The 22,461-nt window shown below is 34.5% G+C and overlaps 1 protein-coding gene and 1 long non-coding RNA gene across 3 annotated transcripts in view; both read right to left on the bottom strand.

Moving 5' to 3' along the window:
• Window positions 1-465: 465 nt before the first annotated feature.
• Window positions 466-10,270, bottom strand: LOC123563760 (uncharacterized). 2 transcript variants are annotated; one of them, XM_045356768.2, is made up of 7 exons: window positions 10,218-10,270; window positions 6,981-7,086; window positions 6,381-6,506; window positions 5,616-5,735; window positions 4,956-5,078; window positions 4,615-4,750; window positions 466-1,750 (listed from the first exon to the last, which is right to left on the bottom strand). In XM_045356768.2, the coding sequence occupies exons 2-7, from the start codon at window positions 7,038-7,040 to the stop codon at window positions 1,668-1,670; spliced, it is 648 nt and encodes a 215-aa protein (XP_045212703.1). In that variant the 5' UTR covers window positions 7,041-7,086; window positions 10,218-10,270; the 3' UTR covers window positions 466-1,667. The 2 variants fall into 2 exon arrangements, with proteins under 2 accessions (XP_045212703.1, XP_045212704.1); XM_045356769.2 differs by having other exon boundaries at window positions 10,124-10,245.
• A 9,033-nt stretch (window positions 10,271-19,303) lies between these two features.
• LOC128554325 (uncharacterized) overlaps window positions 19,304-22,461 on the bottom strand; it is a 30,323-nt gene continuing 27,165 nt past the window's right edge. The window contains exon 4 of the long non-coding RNA XR_008369575.1: window positions 19,304-19,334. This is a non-coding gene — a long non-coding RNA (uncharacterized LOC128554325). The remainder of the gene's footprint in view (window positions 19,335-22,461) is intronic.

Raw genomic sequence — 22,461 nt, 5'->3', positions numbered from 1 at the left:
AATGCGCATTGTGAACTTTGGCAAGCACTGCACTTCTCAACCATTTTGGTATGTAGATTTGTGAGCCTGTATCAAGCTTAAATTTGACATCCTTGTACTTTGGCCCTACTTCAATTGTAATGAAGGCTTGATTTTGGGTCTGGTCAAAGGAAATGGTATCTATGATAAAGTTGTTTTCTAGATCTGGAAGTAGACCACTTACTTGCAGTTCACTGATATTCTTTTTTGATCTGCACACTTGCTGCTTCTTTTTTCCTCTGAAAGGATTTGGGTTATTACGCTTTTGTTTTCAACTTGACAGCATCAATGTTCTGTTTTGTCATTGACTGACACTGAACTTGACTCATCTCTACAGTTCTGCCCATATTTTATGTAATAGTTATAGTATGTGTGAGAGTGTGTTACCAGGATATATCAGAGCTAGGGGTACATCGAGGGTATTTTTCTCTGCACATATCGTCGAGGCCGGTAGGCCGAGACAGATATGTGAAGAGAAAAATAACGAGATGTACCCCTAGCTCTGGTATATCCTGGTAACACACGAGCATTACATATTATAACTGTTTTATCGCATAGTTTATCATTAAAATTTATATATTATTTTCATTTAAATTTGTTTATTATTATTTTTACTATTTTGATTCCCTTTCTGCGCCTCGCTGACTGAAACACTAAAACTTCTGTTTTAGAAAATGTGTTCCCCAGATAAAAGTACCCAACAAATTTCTGCATTGGTTTTAAATCTTTGCATTTCATTGGCCAGACATATTGTAAAACTTGTTGTTTTGTTTGTAAAAAAAAATCAAAGAAAAAGAAACATTTGAGAAATCTCAGAATTTCATATATTTCATGTATTTCTGAATTTGGCAATAACTATCAAGTTTTTGAAATATTCTAGTTTATTTATTCTTTTACTTTATAAATGTAGGTGTTTGTGACAATTCTTTCTCTGTGAACTGTAAATTGGAGCTAAAATCATCTTTTCTTTGAAAGGAAAAAATTATACTCCCTTGATAAGACCTCAATAGAGAAAAAGTGTTCCGATATATATCGGAACAGTTTTACTATGCTGATATATATCGGAACACTTTTTTTCTTATGAAACTCCATAGAGATTTCCGTGTTGATATATATCGCAACAGTTTTGTAAGATATCAGCACAGTTTTGTAGTAATAATGTGTGTTACTATGTATAACATGCTTCAAAGATCAAAGGAAATTTTCCTCACTATGCGATAATAACTGATAACATATAGGGACATATTTATTATTTCTTAATTAAAAAATGCCAGTCTACAAATGAAGTTTCGGCTATTCAAGTATCATACCGGAAGTTGCACGATTTACACGTGCTTTTTTGTGACAAAGAGGTAAATACTTTGATTCAATTTTGTTGCCATTTTATGACAACGACCCTGTTGCATGTTATATACTAAGTGCTTCCAGAGATTCTGCTGATATTTTTAATTTTGACAGATTTGTTTAGTACAGTCCACTTATTCATTTATTCAATCGATAAATGTTTACTATGTATACTTAGCAAATATTGATGAAAAATGGAATCGATAAAAGGCAATGAGTCGTTAAAACTACAAAAGGTCAGGAACCGCATTATCTCATTTTAATTTGTTTGTATTATCTTTCTTAAAAAGTTAAACATTGTCAAATTATTTAAATCTAAACATTGAATTTCCCGCAAACAAGTAGGGCATACTCCAACTTCCTCTCTTTTCCCTCGTAGCAGGATCATCTGAAAAATGAAAAAAAACTATAATTCACTTCAGATTTTAAAGGACAAGTATCAACTATTACTCAGGTTTTGGAATATATAATATGAAAATAATTGAGCCGCACCCTGAGAAAGCCAACATAGTGCGTTTGCGACCAGCATGGATCCAGACCAGCCCAGTCGCAAATGCACTACGTTGGTTTTCTCATGGTGCGGCTCATATTATGAAGACACGTATGATATTGCTATTACAATATGTACTGGACTAAACATAATCTAAAATGATCATAACTCCTAGAAAGTGGTGTCTGAACTAAATTCGGATTACTTTATGGTTAAATGTGAAATAGCGTGGGCCGAGTAAAAGTTATCGCAAGACAACTAAGCTATGAAATTAGATATGCTGACATTTTATGTATGCATAAATTGCTTAATTTGCTCTGTTCAGTCCTTCCTTTCTTAGGTTGGAACTTTCTTGTTGATAATTTCTCGGCGAAATTCATTGTCATTTATCCCGATTGCAGGACGAACGTTTTACCAGTGCGTTTGTGTGCCAATGGTTGGGGTAAGGGCAGGGGACATCTCAAAACATTCTATAGACATAACATTTTTCTATCAGATGGTGTCACGGTTTTATCTATGTGTTTACTGTAAACATATCTGATTGGTAATCTGATTTTGGACATGTCATGGATTTACTTTAAAAGATTTTTGGCAAAATTTTACACTTATGAGAATTTATTGAAAACTTGAGTAGTGTTATAGACTAACAGAAAACAGTTTTTAAATCTCATATTCTAAGAACAATGTGAAGTTGGCAATTAGCTATCACAGCAATTACAGCAGTGCACTGCTACAAATGCCAACAGTTACAACAGTAGCATGTGTCAACTGTCAACAGTTACAGTAGTTAAAAATGTCACAAGGAATAACAAAGTTGAACAAGGAGCTGCGTTCAATAAATGCTTGATGCCCCCGGCGGCATCCTTGTCGATACCAAACAACCCAAGTCCAAAACGAGGTCAAGGTCAAACTGAGGTCAGGTGATGTTTGAAGATGAGGAATGGTCACAGGTTACATCTGTATTAGTATCAATTCATTCTTGTAAGCGGTATTGATGCTAGATGAAACGGTCCCATTTGGTTAACCAAGAGATGGCCCAGCAACCTAAGTCCAAAATGAGGTCAAGGTCAAGGTCAAACTGAGGTCAGGTGATGTTTGAAGATGAGGAATGGTCACAGGTTACATCTGTATTAGTATCAATTCATTCTTGCAAGCGGTATTGATGCTAGACGAAACGGTCCCATTTAATTAACCAAGAGATGGCCCATATAAAGCAACCTAAGTCCAAAATGAGGTCAAGGTCAAACTGTGGTCAGGTGATGTCTGGTGATGAGGAATGGTCACAGGTTACATCTGCATTAGTATCAAGTCATTCTAGTAAGGGGTATTGATGCAAGACGAAACGGTCCCATTTGGTTAATCTCGTACGGACGAACGAACGAACGAACGGACGAACGAACGGACAGGACAATCACTATATGCCTCCCGCATCAGTAGATGCCGGGGCATAAAAATATCATAGCCATTGATTTAAAATCCAACAGAAACTGAAACTGTTTTATTTGATTAAACGCCTATTTTTACGCAAAACATATTCAATGGCGTTTTACAAATACATAAAAAATACGACAAAAATTGATATTTTAAATTATTTGATTTTAAGGTAAAAACAAATGCAAACCGATTGATGCAAAAGAACAACAATAAAAGCCTAGTTACTATTCTTCATTTAACCTCTGTTTTTCTTATGGAGCGGAATGCATATAAGTTTTAAGTAGTTTGTTTCCCAATCCTTTCGATTAATATTTTCTTGTTTGTTTGTAGTATTTTGATCGATGTTTATTTTCTTTTTATCAAACTCTGTTAATTTAAATGTACTACTCGTGTTTGTTGATATAATTGTTGAAATATATACAGTTTAAACCAACCGTCTTTTTCCCTGAAAATAAAAATGATTTTACACCAGCTATAATGAACTGTTTGCTTTAAGCTTATGAACTCAATTTGTTAAGTGCATACGTTTGCAGATTTCATTGTTTCTAATCTGCTCCGACGTAATACACGTCTAAAATGAGGCAGCGGAACTGCGTTTACCACACGTTTTACGTCGTGGGAGTGCAGTAAAGCCATAGCATTGGTATTACACTAGTGTAATAAAGCCTTGGCGTTGACGAGGTTTTAAGTATAGGAGACGTTGGTCGAATTGCTTTGTTCTGTAATAGGTAAACAACGAAGAAAGTTTGATGCTTCAGTACTAAAAGCTAACATATGATGAAAAGAACATTATATTTGTGCATTTCCACATTGAATTTATTAAACTCGTTGAATGGTATTTATAAAATGCTCGGCTTAACATCGCATTTTATTATTCTATATAACTGTCGCTTAATGAATTCATTATGAAAAGACACTCGTGTATTATTCTCTATTCTAACACGACCAGCAAATAATCTACATACATGTAGAGCAAAATCTATTTTGGGTTATTCTGCAATAAACCACTGCGTGCAATGACGTCATCGGATCCAGGTGCGAGGCACGGTCGTAAAGAGTAGTTACTGTTTTTTCTTACACTGTTGATACTAGTATGTCGTGTTAGAATCGAAATAATAAGTTCCAAAGTGTGATCTATCGTAGAATAACCCGAGTTTTTCGTTCTTATGCGAAACAATACATCACTCAGGCCTATGACCTTCGCGATATATTCCTACGCATAAGAACTCAAAACACGGGTTATTCTACGATAAACCACGTGTGGGAACTTATTATTTCTTAATCAATATGTTTTATGACTATGAAATGCTTATATAATACAGGATTACCTTTTTTCTCACGCAGAAAAATCGCAGATTTGCCTTTGCAGAGTTCAGCAGATCTTGTTCCAAGAGCTTTGTTGTTTAGCCTGATATCAGTGGCTTCATATACTCTCCTAACCATGTTTTTCGTCTCAAAAGTGATCTGTATTTGATATTATTTTTCTATTTTCAACACAATAATTATTGACAATTGATAAGTATAAACAAGCAATAACTAATTATAAGTAATGTATTTCATAAGAACCAATCTTTACACTATTTTTCAGGATCATAACATGTAATGAGTCTCAATAACGACACGAATTAGCAACTAATCGTACTTCTTAAAACATGTAAATATATATAACCTGACTGGCTGTATGTGTTCTCTTGAATTTCATAGGTGATTGGAAATCGCTGAAATTCATGTTTGTCACATAGCATTCGTCAACAGGAAATTCTGACTCTTTTATTTTGACTGTTATCAGGCCCTGAGAAAATACATATACATGTAATCAGATTTTTTTCTGAGATAAATCACCGTTTACAAGTACAAAAAAGCAAGGCATGACCAAAATAGATATGTAAGTGTCCTACTTCCTATAAATTGCATGTCGAGTTTAAATAATTCAGAATTTAAGAGTTTATATCTAGATCTCAGAGTTATATTAGATGAGCTTTTGGTCCATGGAGCCAATTCGATGTATCAAATAATTCCGCCAATGACTTTGTTAGTAGGCATAAGAGTGTTGCGCCTGTTATTGCCTCTTATTAGCAGAATAAGTCAAACCAAGTTTTGCTTAGTTGACTTTTATGCACGTGAAGGCTTTTCTTACATCTCGTACAATGTCAATGACGAACAAGGATCCAATCTTTTTTACCGGAAAAATATATTGCTGTGTGCTTACTGCAGTTCTCGTTGCCTTTGTGATACAATATCCTACAAAATCTTATAAATTATATAAAACATTACATTTATGTTTATTACGGCAGAAGGCTCAAAATGACAATTTTCAAAAGATACTCACCGTGGAGAAGTCTGCAACACAAGTGCCTACATTACTGCTGAAGACTTCTTCACTGTCAGTCACGACGACTTTCTCATGGACTGCGGTACCAATGTCTTCTACGTAGGTAGCTTGATATTCCTGGTTTAAATTAATTGAAAACATGTTTGTTTTTTTTACATATTCTTTAGATAAAAATTAATTTAGCGGTAATATATCTATGCTTTACTGTATGCCTGTGTCATTTATACCGATACGAGTTCGACGCTGTATAAAATCAGTCTGTGCAAAGTTGCAGTCTTTTTATCACTTTCATCTACAGAATCTTATGTTTGTTTTGTTTAACAACCCGAAATGACAGGAGAGACTTAATACTTCAAACATATAAAATATGTAGCAATAAATTGATAAATAATTTGAAATATTGTATCTTATTACAATTATATATGAGCCGTGCCATGAGAAAATCAACATAGTGGGTATGCGACCAGCATGGATCCAGACCAGCCTGCGCATCCGCGCAGTCTGGTCAGGTTCCATGCTGTTCGCTTTTAAAGCCTACTGGAATTGGAAAAACTGTTAGCGAACAGCATGGATCCTGACCAGACTGCGCGGATGCGCAGGCTGGTCTGGATCCTTGCTGGTCGCAAACCCACTATGTTGGTTTTCTCATGGCACGGCTCATATTTTATTTATTTGTGTGTTTATTACATGTATACTACAAGTACTTCTGATAAGAATCTATTTTTCATATGTAATTATATTAGTAAAATTATTCCAGTTCACCTTGTAGCTGTCTTTGGTTATCTTCATTCCAAAATGCACCGAAAGAATAACTGTGCCGGCCACGAGGACGAATGCAATAACACCTGTGAGTATGTATAGTTTTCGACGCGGTGTTTTCTCTCTGACCTGTAAAAATATTAATAAAGAAGCACTTTGATATGTTTTACTTTTATATTAGCCGTTAATCAGCATTTAACTGTTTACGTCAGTAGATATGGTTATATGGTTGTTTCTAAAGCAACAAGCTTGAAAATATAGACAATGATTCTGTATTTCTACAAGTTTTTTTTAACATTTTGTTATGATATTATGTAAATATTACGTGAAGCCATATGTATGATTTTTATAATCCCGACGGTGTGATATTCTTACTAGAGATAATAAAATTCAAGACTGTCATTTCATGGAAGCAAGGGATTGTGAATATTATGCAATTTTTCTATTAATGGTTTTTATGACTATTATTCCACGACAGCAACGGAATACAACTATCCTTGGCGAAAATAACGGTGATATCTGTATTAATCATGTGACATTATTATAATTACATTATTGTTTGAGTTTATAGCTTTATACTTTATTGTTTTAAAAGAAACTTACTTCGGTTTGCGAATACTCCGCGGGACTTGTTTTCTTCTCAGATATTGTACTGGGCTTCATTTTGCTTGAAATCTTCTTGGTAATTGAATGTCATATACCGATGTCGCTAAAAGTGAAGAAATGTATTTCTTTATTAATTTTATATATCTGATATATGATGCTGGGTGAAAACGAAATGTTAAGGTAAGGATGTAGAAAACATGGACAAAGGCAAACGGGAAATTTTTTTTTCACATTTAAAGAGCGCACCTGCACATTTACACGTTCTCAGTGGCTGAGCACATGTACACATTAACACAGACGAATCCATAACATATAAGTAATAAACAGACACAAACATACATAAAGAAGAGACAAATATGTTATTACACAACATTTTTATTAAAATTTACACATACAAAAATCTACATTTGTTGACTGCTTATGATATCTCTAATATAGAAATGTATTTAATTTCAAATTTGGTAACATTTCATTTTGGAATTTTTTGGGAAAATATGATAACAAAGATGTAAGGAGTAATTCTGAAGAAAACTTACCAACACTTTTTAGATTGGGTCCATATGACACAGGAAAAGATCAAAATTGACTTTTGTACCTCAAGTGCGGCTTTGACCTTTGAGCTAGGTGTCTGGATATTGCACATGACACATTGTCTCATTATGGGAAACCTTTGTCTCAAGTGATATTAAAATCCCTTAATGGATGTTAGAGTTATGGACCAGAAAAGAAAACAATCACTATATACATCTGACCGCCGACTGTGACATTGACTTTGACCTCCGACTGTGACATTGACCTTTGAGTTAGAGATAAGAAAATTATGTACGACAAATTGTCTCATTATAGGAAACATTTGTGCCACGTAATATTTAAATCCCCTAATGGACCTAAGAGTTATTGAGCATACAGGAAAAAGCCCTATTGACATTTTTCCTCTCCAAGTGTGGCTTTGACCTTTGAGCTAGGGGTCTGGGTGTTACACGTCGTCTGATTATGAGGAACATTTACGCCAAGTATATTGTAATTCCTTGCTAGATGACATAGCTCTGGACCGGACTTGGAACAGCCCCTGTGTATACCATATCAACATTCGACTGCCAGTTGTTGCATTAACCTTTAAGCTAGGGGTCTGAAAGTTGTGCATGACATATCATCTTATTATGGGGTACATTAATGCCAAGTAATACTAAAATCCCTTCTTGGATTGTTGAGTTATAAACCGGACAGGAAAAAGCCCTGTCGTCTTCTGACCTCCAAGTGTGACATTGACCTTTGGGCTAAGGGTCCGGTTTTTGCGCATGACACATTGCCTCATCATAGGGAACATTTCTGCCAAGTAATATAAAAAATTCCTTGATGAATGACAGTTATGGACCGGACACGAAACTGCGAACGGTTGGAATGACGGACGGAAGTTCCCAAATATGGGTATTAATGTGGCTGCTCTTTTCTCCTCTCTACTGTTCTTTTTGCCACGTAAAAAGAAAAATAGCCACATAAAAGCCAAACTGAATAAATGACATGAAAGAAAAAGTATTTTACCTATTGTCCCCATAGCAACCTAAGTAGGCAAATGTGGGCTCGGACGGACGGACGGACGGACGGACGGTAGACGGACAAAAGGAAGAACGGAAAAGCGCGATTTAATCCCCAAAACAGGTTTTCGACCAGTAGGGGACTTATAAATTTAGTCCCCGCAAGGTGAATCTCGTGCCAAAAAACCTCAGGAACATAATAAAAAAGAAAAATTAAGCTCATGTATAATGTATGAAGTGAAGTAAGCAACCCTCGAAACTGTAAAAAATATTCGATGAATTTACAGAGACAGGGCACTAGAGGAAACACCATTAACAACACAACGACGACATATCTGCAAATTACTTTTCAAAAGTTGCCAATAAAGCGAAAACAAAAATGACCAAATGAACTGAATGTATCCTAGCATTCATTAAACTACCATATAAAACTTCTGTGTAAGTCATTTTTACTAAGTTCATATTGGCGGGCTGAAAATGGAATTTGCGATAAGAGTGGAAACTATGGGCGTTTGATTTCAACGCAAGCGTGTTTTGGCTATTTTTGTCCGAGCCAAAGCTAGTCTTCAAAGCCCGGATAAAGTATATTCTAATCTATAATTTATATTACAAAAAAAATCCAACTTTAAGGAATGAATTAAAGTCTACATTATACTAAAGCGAATGTTACTGAATCAAGCATGGGGCGGAGGATTTTGTTTTCAGTTTTTGCATCAAAAAAATGCTTTACGAATACAATATAAAAATATGTTAACGTTTTGCCGTCGATAGCTAACACAGGTTTGAAGGCAAGTTCTTTTCTGCACTAGGATTTATCGGACCTGCTTCCACCTTGCCGGATAGTTTTTCTCCAATTCGCCCGATAAATTCATATATAGTGAACAAAACAGTTTACCCGCCACTTGCTATTTTGTCAATTTCTTAAAAGTCAATGAATATTCTTTTTTGAAATTAAGCCGATCAACATAATATTAAATAATATATCAAAATGTCAAAAAGATGTAATTTTATCTATCTTTATTCCACGTTACATTTTATGAATCACAAAAAAAACCTAAAATCTGCGTTTTTAATAAAGCGTTTGGATACCCTTGATAAGTATACAGAGGTGTTTATGTTGATGGTTTATATGATACAACTATCACATAATCTTTTTTTGATATGGTATGACAACGTCGTTTTTATTTTCTTCCTGCAACTCATTTTAGTTTTTGTCACTTTTCAAAAATGAGTCGCCGTTGAAATTTAAGAAAATTTATATGATGTCAGTGTTTGTTGAATTGTGTTATTGACAATATATTGTCTTAAGCGTATACTTAGTTTCAAATAGAAAAAAGTGGAAACTCCACAGGTCACTCAACACGACAAAAACGAAAATGTTGCAGGCTTGATTTGATTGAGCCTATTCATGGACGGTAATGGAAATGCATGCTACCGTCCACACCTTGAAAGTACATTTTCAGCAATTTTAAAGAATTTTTTAGAAATTAGATTAGATTTGATCTTATCTTACTCCGTAAAATATATATCCGTCTATATATTAATGTTTAAACAGATTTCAGCTTAAATATATATATATATGAAGGAAACAGTTGGTTAACTTACATGTAGGCAGATGTAGACATCACATAAAATGTTCCTTATTCAGAAAAAACATGTTACTGCATTTATAAATTATGCATAAATAAAATGATAATACCGTGTTATATATAAGTCCAAACACTCCAAGTCTGAGGTGTTAAATGCCTTCAGCTAGGGTATTCGCATAGATTAATTACGCAAAATCAGACCACGTGCTGCACTTTCCACCAATAGTAGTCCGTAAATAGATAGTAAAATCAGGTGGTTTTTAAACCAATTCATTGGTATAAACCTCATAAATAGATAGAAATTTTCCACACAACCAATTTAATATTATAACGTTTACCGCTTTAATACTACATGATGCTTTGATACTTTATACTTGCTTAGAAAGTTCCTAATGAAAAAGAAATCATGAATACTGCGAAAAAGAAAGGTCTTCACTTAATACGTACAAGTAGGATTTCGTTGTTTATTTTAATCATTAATAAGTCAAAATGTAGAAATTTACAATTTACGTAAAATGAAGGAGTAGGCGTAAACTTAATGTAAAATTTAAGTAAAAAATAAACATTTAGTGTTGTATGAAACGAAGTAATACTAGTAGGCATAATTTATTTTAGCATTTTGAATGAAGCCAGACACATAGAATCTAAACCTCTATATAGCCTATTGTCTTTGATTTTCATTTTCATTTTCGGAAGGTGATTGGGGTCTGTTTGGAGTGTTTTCTTTGTACGAACTTTGTACGCCTTTCGTACGATGAAAAGGCTGTTTCACAAAAGTTCGCAAATTTGCAAACTTCGTACGAAGTTGCGAATTTAAGAAAATATTTGCGAAGTTAAAATGGTTGTCGCACGGAATTTGTATATGTAGTAAAGCATCAATAAAATGCAGGATATGTATTGTTATAACTTTTTCATTATTAAAAACACTTTAAATTGAATAATGAAAATGCTCCATCATATTTATTCGTTATCAGACTATTAATATTAACTTATAAATCCAATACAGCCATGTCCAAACGTCAGCTAACTACATAATATTGTTTATTGGAGTCTCGTCCAATTACAACATCAATAAATACATTTTTCATTAAAATTGTTAAAACATATCGAGCAGCGGTAGCCTAGGGCCGGACAGGTTCGAAACTTGTCAGGGGCAGGTCGTGTTACTGAAGAGAGACCAATTGGTGAGCAAATGAACAATGAAATCAGAACAAACGAAATACTGAAGAAATTTTGAAAAGTGTATTCATAATGAACATTTGTTATAGTTCTGTTGAAAGCAATTGTACAACTTACTGTTTCCTTTCACATATAAGTAAATTTTTGTACACATAATAGTGATAAAAATCCTTTAAATATATCGGTATGTGGATCTGCAATAGAATTTCTGCTACGTAAGAGCACATTCTAACTCCCTATTTAAAGCCCTGTTAAAACTCTGTGTTATAACGCGATACAAGCACTGTAATGCATGTAGGGATAACGCATGTTTTTTCTCGTGTTATAACGTCTGCAGAACCCCGTAGGATTGGTTGGTGTTCCGGTCCGTAGAACGAGTGTACCACCGCATCCCGAGTGATTCTAAAAATGTTATATCACGAAATAAACATACGCTAACGCATTCTAGCATAAAACGCGTCAAAACTAATAGATCAATTTATTTTACCCTCATACAAGATACAGCACAAACTCAGCCTGCCTAATAAACTTTCCTTTATCTAGTCAGTGTCGAGATATCACTTTTGCGGGAAATTTTGAAATCACATATTTTATCAAATTGTTGCATTGAAACCGTCACCATTGTATTGGAAATGTATGAACTTAAAAATTGAGTGGTCAAATCATAGGTTTTTATCCAGAAACAAAAAAGTTATTGCTATTTTTCACTTTTGCAGCGCTTCAGCCGGAAATTTTGAAAATACTTTTTTTCGAATTTTTCAATGAAACCGTTATCATTGTATTGGAAATGTTTTAACTAAGAAAATAAGTGGTAATATCAAAAGATTTTATCCAGAAAGAAAAAAGTTGAGCCTCGCCTAATATATTTTCTTCAACTCGCCTAATAAATTTAAATTTATCAGACATTCTAACACGATCCGCTTCATTTTCCTATTAAACAAAGAAGGTTGGAAACAGCGAATTATCAACGGCATAGCGGCTCGCTGGAAAAGAAACCGATTGAAAACGGGCAAATATTTAATGAATGTCGTCAAGGATGTACTTTAAAGTCCTAGAGTTAGAATCGAAATAATATATCTCATTTAGTGATTTGCTCTTGAATAAATCATTGTTTGTCGTTCAGATGCGTATTATTATATCACGAGGGCTGCGCCCTCGTGATATAATTCCTTCGCATCTGAACTCCAAACAATGATTTATTCAGCGACAAATCACTAGTGAGATGTATTATTTCTTAATTAACCTAATATTCTCTATACATTATCCCTTAACGTCATTAAATTTCCATGAAATGCGCGGGAATGTTTGAGTTGTTTTTACGTTCACGTCGTTTCCATTTGAATGGCCATAGGCCTACTACTTTTACTCTTTGCCACGAAATGCGCATATATAAAAAAAGTGTTATAACAGCATCTGAGCGCGAGAATGTCTCTGTTAATACACGATTTCTCTCTTGTTAAAACACCCCGAAAAGTGAGAAGAACTGCGTACTACGGTCCAAAAACGGATAATTTAAAAGGAAATGGCGTCAACGTAAAAACAACAGAGACATTCCCGCGCACTTCGTGAAAATTTAACGACGCCGAGTGACAATGTATTCATTTATCAGTTTTAGCGTTAGCGTTTTATGCTAGAATAACGTTCATTTCGTGTTATAACATCTTCGGAATCCTTCGGAATAAATTCTTATAGGCCGCAGGTATATTGGAAAGCAACAAGTAGTGTAGCACATGGGTGTTTTCACGCTTTTTTCCAACTGCGATTTGGCTCTTTCGCATTATAGCTGGTATAGATAATTTTCAGGCAACAATTTATTAATTATACTAAAAAAATCAGGTTTCAATACTGTTTTAGATATTATGAATAACAATAAACTGTTTTTGTTTTGAAAAGTAATTTCATTTTCGTCAGTTTCCGTATTTTTTATGGAAAACAATTGCGTATATTTTAATACGCACACATACGTTCATAACAATTTCTGATCGCCGCAGGAAATCTTTTGACTTGTCTAACTAAGTATGAAATAAGCTATTCACCAAACTGGTGCAAAACATAGATGAAATAGTACAAACAGAGTGAGCTTGAAAGCTGGACTATATTATCAACCCATAGCCTGCTAAATTTCTGAAATGGACTGACGCATCCGATGATTCAATTTGGGCAATACCATTTATTATTCAAAGGGGTGTTCACGGAAAATTTACTGACTGAATAGGGAACAGTGCAGACCATACTTAGCCTGCACGACCGTGCACGCAGATCTTGGTCTGCAATGGTCGCCTGCCGCCAGCAGGCTGCTGAACTTGGTCTGCACTGGTCGCTTGCCGCCAGCAGGCTGCTGATCTTGGTCTGCACTGGTCGCATGCCGCCAGCAGGCTGCTGATCTTGGTCTGCACTGGTCGCATGCCGCCGGCAGGCTGATCTTGGTCTGCACTGGTCGCATGCCGCCAGCAGGCTAAAGGTTAAGAAAACCATTGGGTATATAAGGCAGCTGGTCTGATAATTAGTAAAATGGATGCCAAATTTAGTTTATAGCCGGTAATACATGTCCATAAATTGACAACATAAGTTGATTATATCTTTTGACCACATGATATAAGATATGAATCTTCATTACTTTTAAGTAAGCTTTTCGTGCTAATTTTTCTGCAATTAAACTCTCCTTGTAAGTATATTTCAAACTTCTAGATCAAAATCACAGAATGTTCAGCCAAGCCAATAAATCTGATGTCAGTTTAAGGATTATGTATGTTTTTTTTCACAATCTGCATAGTTCATAGCTGTTATGTCTTTGCAGGATAAAGAAAGAAGAGGTTATTGTTTTATAGTTTATTACTCATTGCTTAACAAGTTACACTGCAGAGAGTATACTACATGGTTTAAGCATTATAAGTTAAGAACCTCCCTAAGGTGGGGTTTAAGTAGATGTCCATTATAATTAAACATTATACATGGCAGTATCATACACAACAATTGCAATTTACTGGTCGTCCAGGCCCGAGGAAGCAACGACATATTCTCGATTAATGCTACAAAACAAATATTCTTTAACGCAGTCAAGAAACACAAGAACTATTTGAAAAAAAAGAATGACTATTTTTCTCAACACTAAATCTAAGCTAAACGTATTTATCATAGATATTTTACACTGAATTTGAAGATTTCTAATGCCAGTCCCTCACTAAAATATTATATATTCAAGAAATAGTTTGAAGCAAATGGTTGTTTTTACACTATTTATTACGATTGGCGGTTATACGTCGTGCTTGATAATTTCACGAGGGCGCACGAGGTCGACACTGTCTATGGAAAATTGAAGTAAAGTCAACATTTGTTGAAACATGTGACAGACAATCTTAAATATGAGGAATCTTAAATAAAATAACATTTTTCAATAAGTTTTTTCAGTATTCAAATGTTCATACTGGTTTATGTTGCATTGACATGTATCATGCCCCTGACATGTATCATGCAACTTGCCAGTTGTGGCTGTGTTTTGACAGCGCATTTTAGTACAAAAACAGTATTGTTCATATAATGTTAACACAATTAACTTTTTATTGATAAGACATTATCTCCTTTCAGATCATTAGGATTCCATTACAGAAAGGATTAAGATTTTTTATTATTTTTTTTAACTTCTAGTAGACATAATCAATTTGGTCAGGTTCGCACCATTTTTCGTCCGAACAGTTGTTGTATTCAAGCGGTCTTAACATACAAGTTAGCTTGGTGACCCATACATTTTTGGCCAGTTTCATGTACACAAAACAGTTATCTATACACAAGAACAACAGGAAAAAAATCTATGAAACAGTTTTTTCAAAATTTAAAAACATATTCTTTACTATGAGTATTTTTCATTTGAAAAAGTTCACAAATGTGAATCTAAAACAAGATTTTTTTTTTCATTTGTACCCATTATTGTAATGATATAGTATTACAGATATGACTACATATGATATCAAATAAGTATATGATAAAATCTGTAAAACAAGAAAAAAAACCTTGTTGTTCTTTCTCGGTGCATATTTTGGTTGAAATTTATAAAAAAAAAAGAGCAGAAAATGTTGAAAATGTTGAAAAATCGCTAGCAGTTTCAGCAACAGTGGGCGTGTTCGAAACAATTTTCACTAAAACAAACCTGGTGGCACATTGTTTATATTTGTTCCTTGTTTTAAGCATAAATTTTCCTGTCATATAATTGAATTTGAAAAAAAAATCTATAAAAGGAAAAAAACAATAGAAATTCTCTTTATTCTAAAACAATAGATAAAATATAGTAGTGCTCCTTCTTGGTCGCAACAAAAACATTGACGTCGAGTACGAGTGTTTTAACAGAGAAAAGCATATCAGAATTAGATTTCTAATATGCTTTTGTAGGGATAACGCATGTTGTTTCGTGTTATAACATCTGCAGAATCCCGAGGGACTGGTTGGTACCCGAGCCCGGTAGGGCGAGGGTACCAACGATTCCCGAGGGATTCTGAAGATGTTATAACATGAAAAGAACATGCGCTAACGCTATTCTAGCATAAAACGCGTAAAAACCAAGTAAATGAATATATTGTCCCTCAACGTCATTAAATTTCCATGAAATGCGCGATAAAGTCTACGTTGTTTTTTCACGTTGACGTCATTTCCTTTTGAATTATCCGTTTTGGGGCCGTAATACGTTTACGCTTTGCCACGGAACGCGCATATATAAAAAGGTGTTATAACAGCACGTGAGCGCGAGAATCTCTGTTAACACACGTTTTTTCTCCTGTTAAAACACCCCCGAAAAGTGACAAGAACAGCAGTTTTATGCTAGAATCCACTGGCACCAGATCAGAAAGAAAATGCCTCCGTACGTGTTATACTCTACCCCTAGGTATTCAATAAGAACCATGGTCGTGAACGGGAAAATATACTAACCCATTTCAATCGCGTATTTCATACCTAAAACACGCAGTTCAGTAAATGTGTACTATTGATATTAAACAAGCGGTAATTTATCTTCCGTTGTGTACCGGTCACAATTTTTCAATACTTCTTATCTTAGAAAAACAACGTGTAGTTTACAGTTTTTTCAAAGGTACACAAAAAACTTGTTTGAACTTCCCTGGTGAAGTTCCGTTCTAGATTACAGACACACTCTGATTGGCTGATGTGGAAATGTATGTCAGTCGTCATTTTACTACATGTGTACGCTAAAATGTTTATATGCAGCATAAATGTGCAAAATGAATTAAATAAACAGAATAAATGTATACCAATGTATGATTTCAAATTCAAAATCATATACAATATGAATTTCATTCATTATTTCGAGTCTTATCGTAAAACTGTGAATATATTGCATTCTGTTTTTGTTTGTTTACATTTCGTTTAACATGTGCACACTGCCGTGACCTCTAGACCGGATGTTCATTAGGGGAGTTCACGCAAGTTTTTTCTGTAACGTTGACTAAAGCATAAAATATATGGAGCATCTCCGCAATATGGAATATTGAGACAATGTGACAGGTGCACGATGGAAGATAAATTATCGCTTGTTTAATATCAATAGTACACATTTACTGAACTGCGTGTTTTAGGTATGAAATACGCGATTGAAATGGGTTAGTATATTTTCCCGTTCACGACCATGGTTCTTATAGAATACCTAGGGGTAGGGTATAACACGTACGGAGGCATTTTCTTTCTGATCTGGTGCCAGTGCTAGAATCTCTGTTAAAACACTCTCACGATAGAATGACGTAACGTTAAAGTCATTTTTTTTTGTTGCGACCAAGAAAGAGCGCTACTATAGTCTATCTGCTGTTTTAGATTAAGGACATATTAGAATCGAAATAATATATAGCAAAAGAGTATTTTAACACTATTAATGCACTCGGGCGGTAATGCGTCGTACAGTTGAAATTATTACGCCCGACGTATAACCGCCCCTCCTGCATAAATAGTGTTAAAACATTCTTTTGCTATAAATTATTTGATGAATGGGGGGATCCAGAGGCAATTTGTTGACATAATGACGTAATATTGTCCATGATTTTGAATGGAAAACTGTGGACAAATAACGTAACACTGTCCAGGATTTTGAATGGGGATGTAGGGACAAATATGGTATCACTGTCCTAGATTTAGAATGGAAATGTAGGGACAAATAAACGTAACCCTGTCCAGATTATGAATAGGAAAATAAGCATGTTGCATTGATAAAAGAAAAATGGTCAAAACAAACATTGTAGATTTTATGAATGGAAACCTAAACACTTTGTCCATAATTCCTATATAAAACCAAAGTTGCGGTTTAACAGTATTGAATGATAGCCCTGTAGAAGATTTTTAAGCGCGTGCGTGTTTTTGTTTGTATAGTGGATTAACTGCATTTCCTTCTTACAATTTTACATCCAGTCTTTTGAAATAATAACCAATGTGGTTAAAACTAGTTTAAAGTAACTGAAACAGAGATTCCTCCTCCCTTGAAAATAAGTATAAGTGATTGAATGAGGGGTTCCTCCTCACTGGGAGGAGGTAAAATGAGTGAATGAGGGATTCTTCCTCCCTAGAAAATGAGTAAAAATGAGTGAATGAGGGACTCCTCCTCCTCCCTGGGAGGAGGTAAAATGTGTAATTATGGGGTTCCTCCTCCCTAGAAAATGAGCAGAAATGAATGAATGAGGGGTTCCTCTTCCCTGGGAGGAGGTAAAATGAGTAAAAATAAGGGGTTCCTCCTCCCTACAAAATTAGCAGAATTGAGTGAATGAGGGGTTCCTCCTCATTGGGAGGAGGTAAAATGAGGGAATGAGGGTTTCTTCCTCCCTAGAAAATGAGTAAAAATGAGTGAGTTAGGGGGTTCCTCCTCCTTGAAAATTGAGTTAGAAGTATTTATCCTCCACAGAAATGAGTTAAAACCGGTACAAGAGTGGTTTCCCTTCTTATGAAACGAAATAGAATTGACAATGAACATTCTGTTATGACTACTTCACAATGATTTGGATTCTTTGCAACTCGTTGTGGTTGTAGTAGAAGAGGAGGAGGAGGAGAAAGTGTATAAAATTGGCTAAAGCCTACTTTCTTTGTCATTTTAAAACTTGACACCATGGTTTACACATGCACTTACTGCAACAGAAAGTTTGGGAGAAAAGATAATCTAAAAAGACACTTACAACACACTCATAACGAGAATATGTCTGAAAATCTTTCAAAGAATGGAAACTCTTCAGATGGGGAAACAGACGATAGTAAGTCCGAAACTATTTTCGACAGATACAGGAAAAGCTTAAATGCTGCTGCTGCTGCAGCTGCTGCTGCTGCTGCTGATGATGATGATAATGATGATGAAGATACTGATGATAATGATGATGATGATGATGATGATTCTGGCTATGATACCGATACTGATACAAAACACCAGAAAGACTTCTTCTAGCAATAATAAACACAGGAAACATATTGATATATGGAAATACTTCCTAGATCTTGCATACGATGCAGGGGATGAAATGCTAAATGAAAAAGTCAAGAAGAATCATAAAAAATACCCTGAGAGCACACCGGAAGAAATTCAAGACTTAACATTTGATGAGCTGAAATCATTGTATAACAAACAGTTCAGACAAAACTATATTGACTTCATCCGAAAAATGAATGCACCGTAAAAATCCGGTACATCAAAAAATTATGAGAAGTGCGAAGCGGTTAAGAGAAGAAGACGAATTCTCAAAAGATGAAGCGATACAGTAAGCTGTAAAAAAGAGGAAATATCTAATGGAGAGTGTTATGGATCAATACCCATTGCCTGAGCTTGAGGATATGGATGAAAGTAGTGAAGAAGAAGAGAGTACAAACAGCTCAGAGGAAAACGTGGATAACATTTATACATACAATAATTACTGACTAGACTGATAACTGTCATATTACTGATTAATAGAACATAGACATATTACTTTGCAAACAGTTAATGCTATGGATGTTTAAAGTTAAAATAATATTATTATGTTTAGTGCCCTACCTTGCTTACTAGCACTGTATTTGTAGCACATATGCAAACACTGTCACACCTGTAGTAAATGTATGTTATGCAGAAAATAAATGTTTTCAAACCTATTCCTTTGTTTCTTCAAGTTTCTATATGCACAGCATGTACCTTCAAATGATGCCTTGGATTAAATAATATGAAATATAATCATTTTTAAATCTTTGTGTTCAAACATCTTTACTCTCCAAATCTGTAAGTAACACATTCTATTAACACATTAAACAATATTTAGTAGTCACATTTATGGTAATAACAAACAATTTGACTTTGTTCTTATATTCAATAGGTATCTTTCTAAACACATTTACAATTTTGTAACTGCGGTTTGAAACACGTTCAGTACATTTGTATAACTAACTTGAAATAAATCTGTGAATTCAGTCTTTTGCAAAACAATATATTTTTCCTAGTGTTATAATTATCATACACCACTTATTTTCAATAGCCAATGAGTGCTAGATGCTGGCTTGGTCATAGACAAATCGTGTTTATGTATTACATCGAGGATAAATTTGAAGGCTTTAAATTTATATGAAATCTAAAAGGAATTAAAGTTTTACAAATATTATAAAGAATGAAACCGTCTACTTGAAACAAAGATGAAGCTAAATGGTTAATAAAGAAAAAAAACTTAGATACTAATTGTTAATTTCTTTGGATATAATCTAGGCTGTAATATTGAGTGTGTCCAGACACTGATGCAGCATTGTTATCCAGAAACTTAGCTTAATTGGAAATAAAATCTTTCAACAGCCAAGGTGTGGGGAAGATTTGTTCCCCACAAAAGTCAGGTATCACTCATAGCTAAATCATAAACAATGTTTTGCTATCAATTGAAATAAACAGTATCGCTTAAAACAATATCACTGTACCGTCTTTATCTAGGGAATAAAAATAATGTCTCATTAAATTGGATTTTTATTTATAATTAGATTCTTATAAATCTTTGAGATTGGCCTATTGTGATTTTATTGCATATGTATTTTACCTGTATGTACAAATGGATGAAACTTGAATAAACTATGAACTCTAACTGAAATACATCTGGTATAATTGAACACGTTAGTTTCCTGTAATATGTAATATAGGGCATGATACAGGTTGTCTTAGGACCATGACCATTCATTTGATTTAATTATATTATACTTCGCCATCATTAAGTCCAATGATTTTATACGCTACCTTTAAGTCGTAACAATGGACTATAATATTTGTTTAAAGTCTTAGCCACTATGCTAGTTATAATATTTCAACATACTATTGTTATTCCCATTCTTTACTATTTTATGAATAGAGAGTTCCTCTGAAGGTTATCTGATTTGTAAACCATATGATCAATTTGTTTGTATTTCGCATCAGTCTGTTTGTATTTCACATTGCCAACTTACGTTCATAAAATTGACTTATTTTGGTTTTGTGTAAGGATTTTTATTCAAATTCGATTTAACTCATTTAATTCATTGTCAATTCTATTTCGTTTCATAAGAAGGGAAACCACTCTTGTACCGGTTTTAACTCATTTCTGTGTAGGATAAATACTTCTAACTCAATTTTCAAGGAGGAGGAACCCCCTAATTCACTCATTTTTACTAATTTTCTAGGGAGGAGGAATCCCTCATTCCCTCATTTTACCTCCTCCCAATGAGGAGGAACCCCCTCATTCACTCATTTTCTAGGGAGGAGGAATCCCTCATTCCCTCATTTTACCTCTTTCCAATGAGGAGGAACCCCTCATTCACTCATTTCTGCTCATTTTCTAGGGAGGAGGAACCCCATATTTACTCATTTTACCTCCTCCTAGGGAGGAGGAGGAGTCCCTCATTCACTCATTTTTACTCATTTTCTAGGGAGGAGGAATCCCTCATTCACTCATTTTACCTCCTCCCAGCGAGGAGGAACCCCTCATTCACTCACTTTTACTTATTTTCAAGGGAGGAGGAATCTCTGATTCAGTTACTTTAAACTAGTTTTGACCATTTCAAAAGACTGGATGTAAAATTGTAAGAAGGAAATGCAGTTAATCCACTATACAAACAAAAACACGCACGCGCTTAAAAATCTTCAACAGGGCTATCATTCAATACTGTTAAACCGCAACTTTGGTTTTATATAGGAATTATGGACAAAGTGCTTAGGTTTCCATTCATAAAACTGACAATGTTTGTTTTGACCATTTTTCTTTTGATCAATGCAACATGCTTATTTTCCTATTCATAAACTGGACAGGGTTACGTTTATTTGTCCCTACATTTCCATTCTAAATCTAGGACAGTGATACCATATTTGTCCCTACATCCCCATTCAAAATCCTGGACAGTGTTACGTTATTTGTCCACAGTTTTCCATTCAAAATCATGGACAATATTACGTCATTATGTCAACAAATTGCCTCTGGATCCCCCCCCCACCCCCTCCCCTTCGTCAATTATTTCTTAAATCAACTTCAAATGTAGAAAAATACACATCAAATGCATTTAACTTTACTTAATATATAAACTTATTGCGTACGTTGTGTAGATAAGGCTACAGTTATTATAAATTGATTAAGTCCGTTGCTAATTTTTACCACCGTTTCAAAACAAAAAAAAAACAAACAAAAACGAGCAATTGTGCGAAGCGCAATTGCGAGCGCGTAGCTCGCCTTACGGCAATGTGTAGGTGAATATAACAAAAGTGTGCCGAATGAGGCAAAGTGATGTAGCTGAAAAACCTTCGTCGACGTCAGGGGGTCGCCATTTTTTCTACTTCCGTCAAAGTCGGGAAAAAATGTTGTTGTTGCTTTTTTTTTTTTTTTTTTTTTTGTTTTTTAAATTTCATATAAGAAATAAAAACTCCAGATTCATTTAGGTGTCTTTATTTTTAAAAGTTATTTTAAGGAAATAATTTCAATTTTGCTTTTATTTTACGAAAAGCGCATCCTAGCGGACAGGTGCTCACGGGATATGCTTTGTTTGCAGTGAATAAAGAACTTCATTTGATTGCTGAATATTATCCATCACTAAAAATAAAGCAAGAAAGATTTCCAGTTGGTAGAAAAAAAAAATATTATTTTCTTTTCAAGCATTGGGCAGAAAATGGGAAAAATGTCATTAATAAGCATAAAGCCACATGAACGCGGCAAATAGGTAATGACGTCACCATGACACCGG

This window comes from Mercenaria mercenaria, chromosome 2, assembly GCF_021730395.1.
Source record: "Mercenaria mercenaria strain notata chromosome 2, MADL_Memer_1, whole genome shotgun sequence".
NCBI classification, from domain to species: domain Eukaryota; kingdom Metazoa; phylum Mollusca; class Bivalvia; order Venerida; family Veneridae; genus Mercenaria; species Mercenaria mercenaria.
Note: the sequence above shows the minus strand (reverse complement) of the source record. Positions and strands in the feature narration are given on the sequence as shown.

What these genes read in the sequence shown, in the direction of transcription:
- LOC123563760 (XM_045356768.2), bottom strand. Translation starts at nt 7,040, where the DNA reads ATGAAGCCCAGTACAATATCTGAGAAGAAAACAAGTCCCGCGGAGTAT. An exon ending in CGGAGTATTCGCAAACCGAA is followed by an intron (nt 6,507 to 6,980) that starts GTAAGTTTCTTT and finishes ATATTTTTACAG; the next exon opens with GTCAGAGAGAAAACACCGCG. An exon ending in GAACACATACAGCCAGTCAG is followed by an intron (nt 4,751 to 4,955) that starts GTTATATATATT and finishes TATCAAATACAG; the next exon opens with ATCACTTTTGAGACGAAAAA.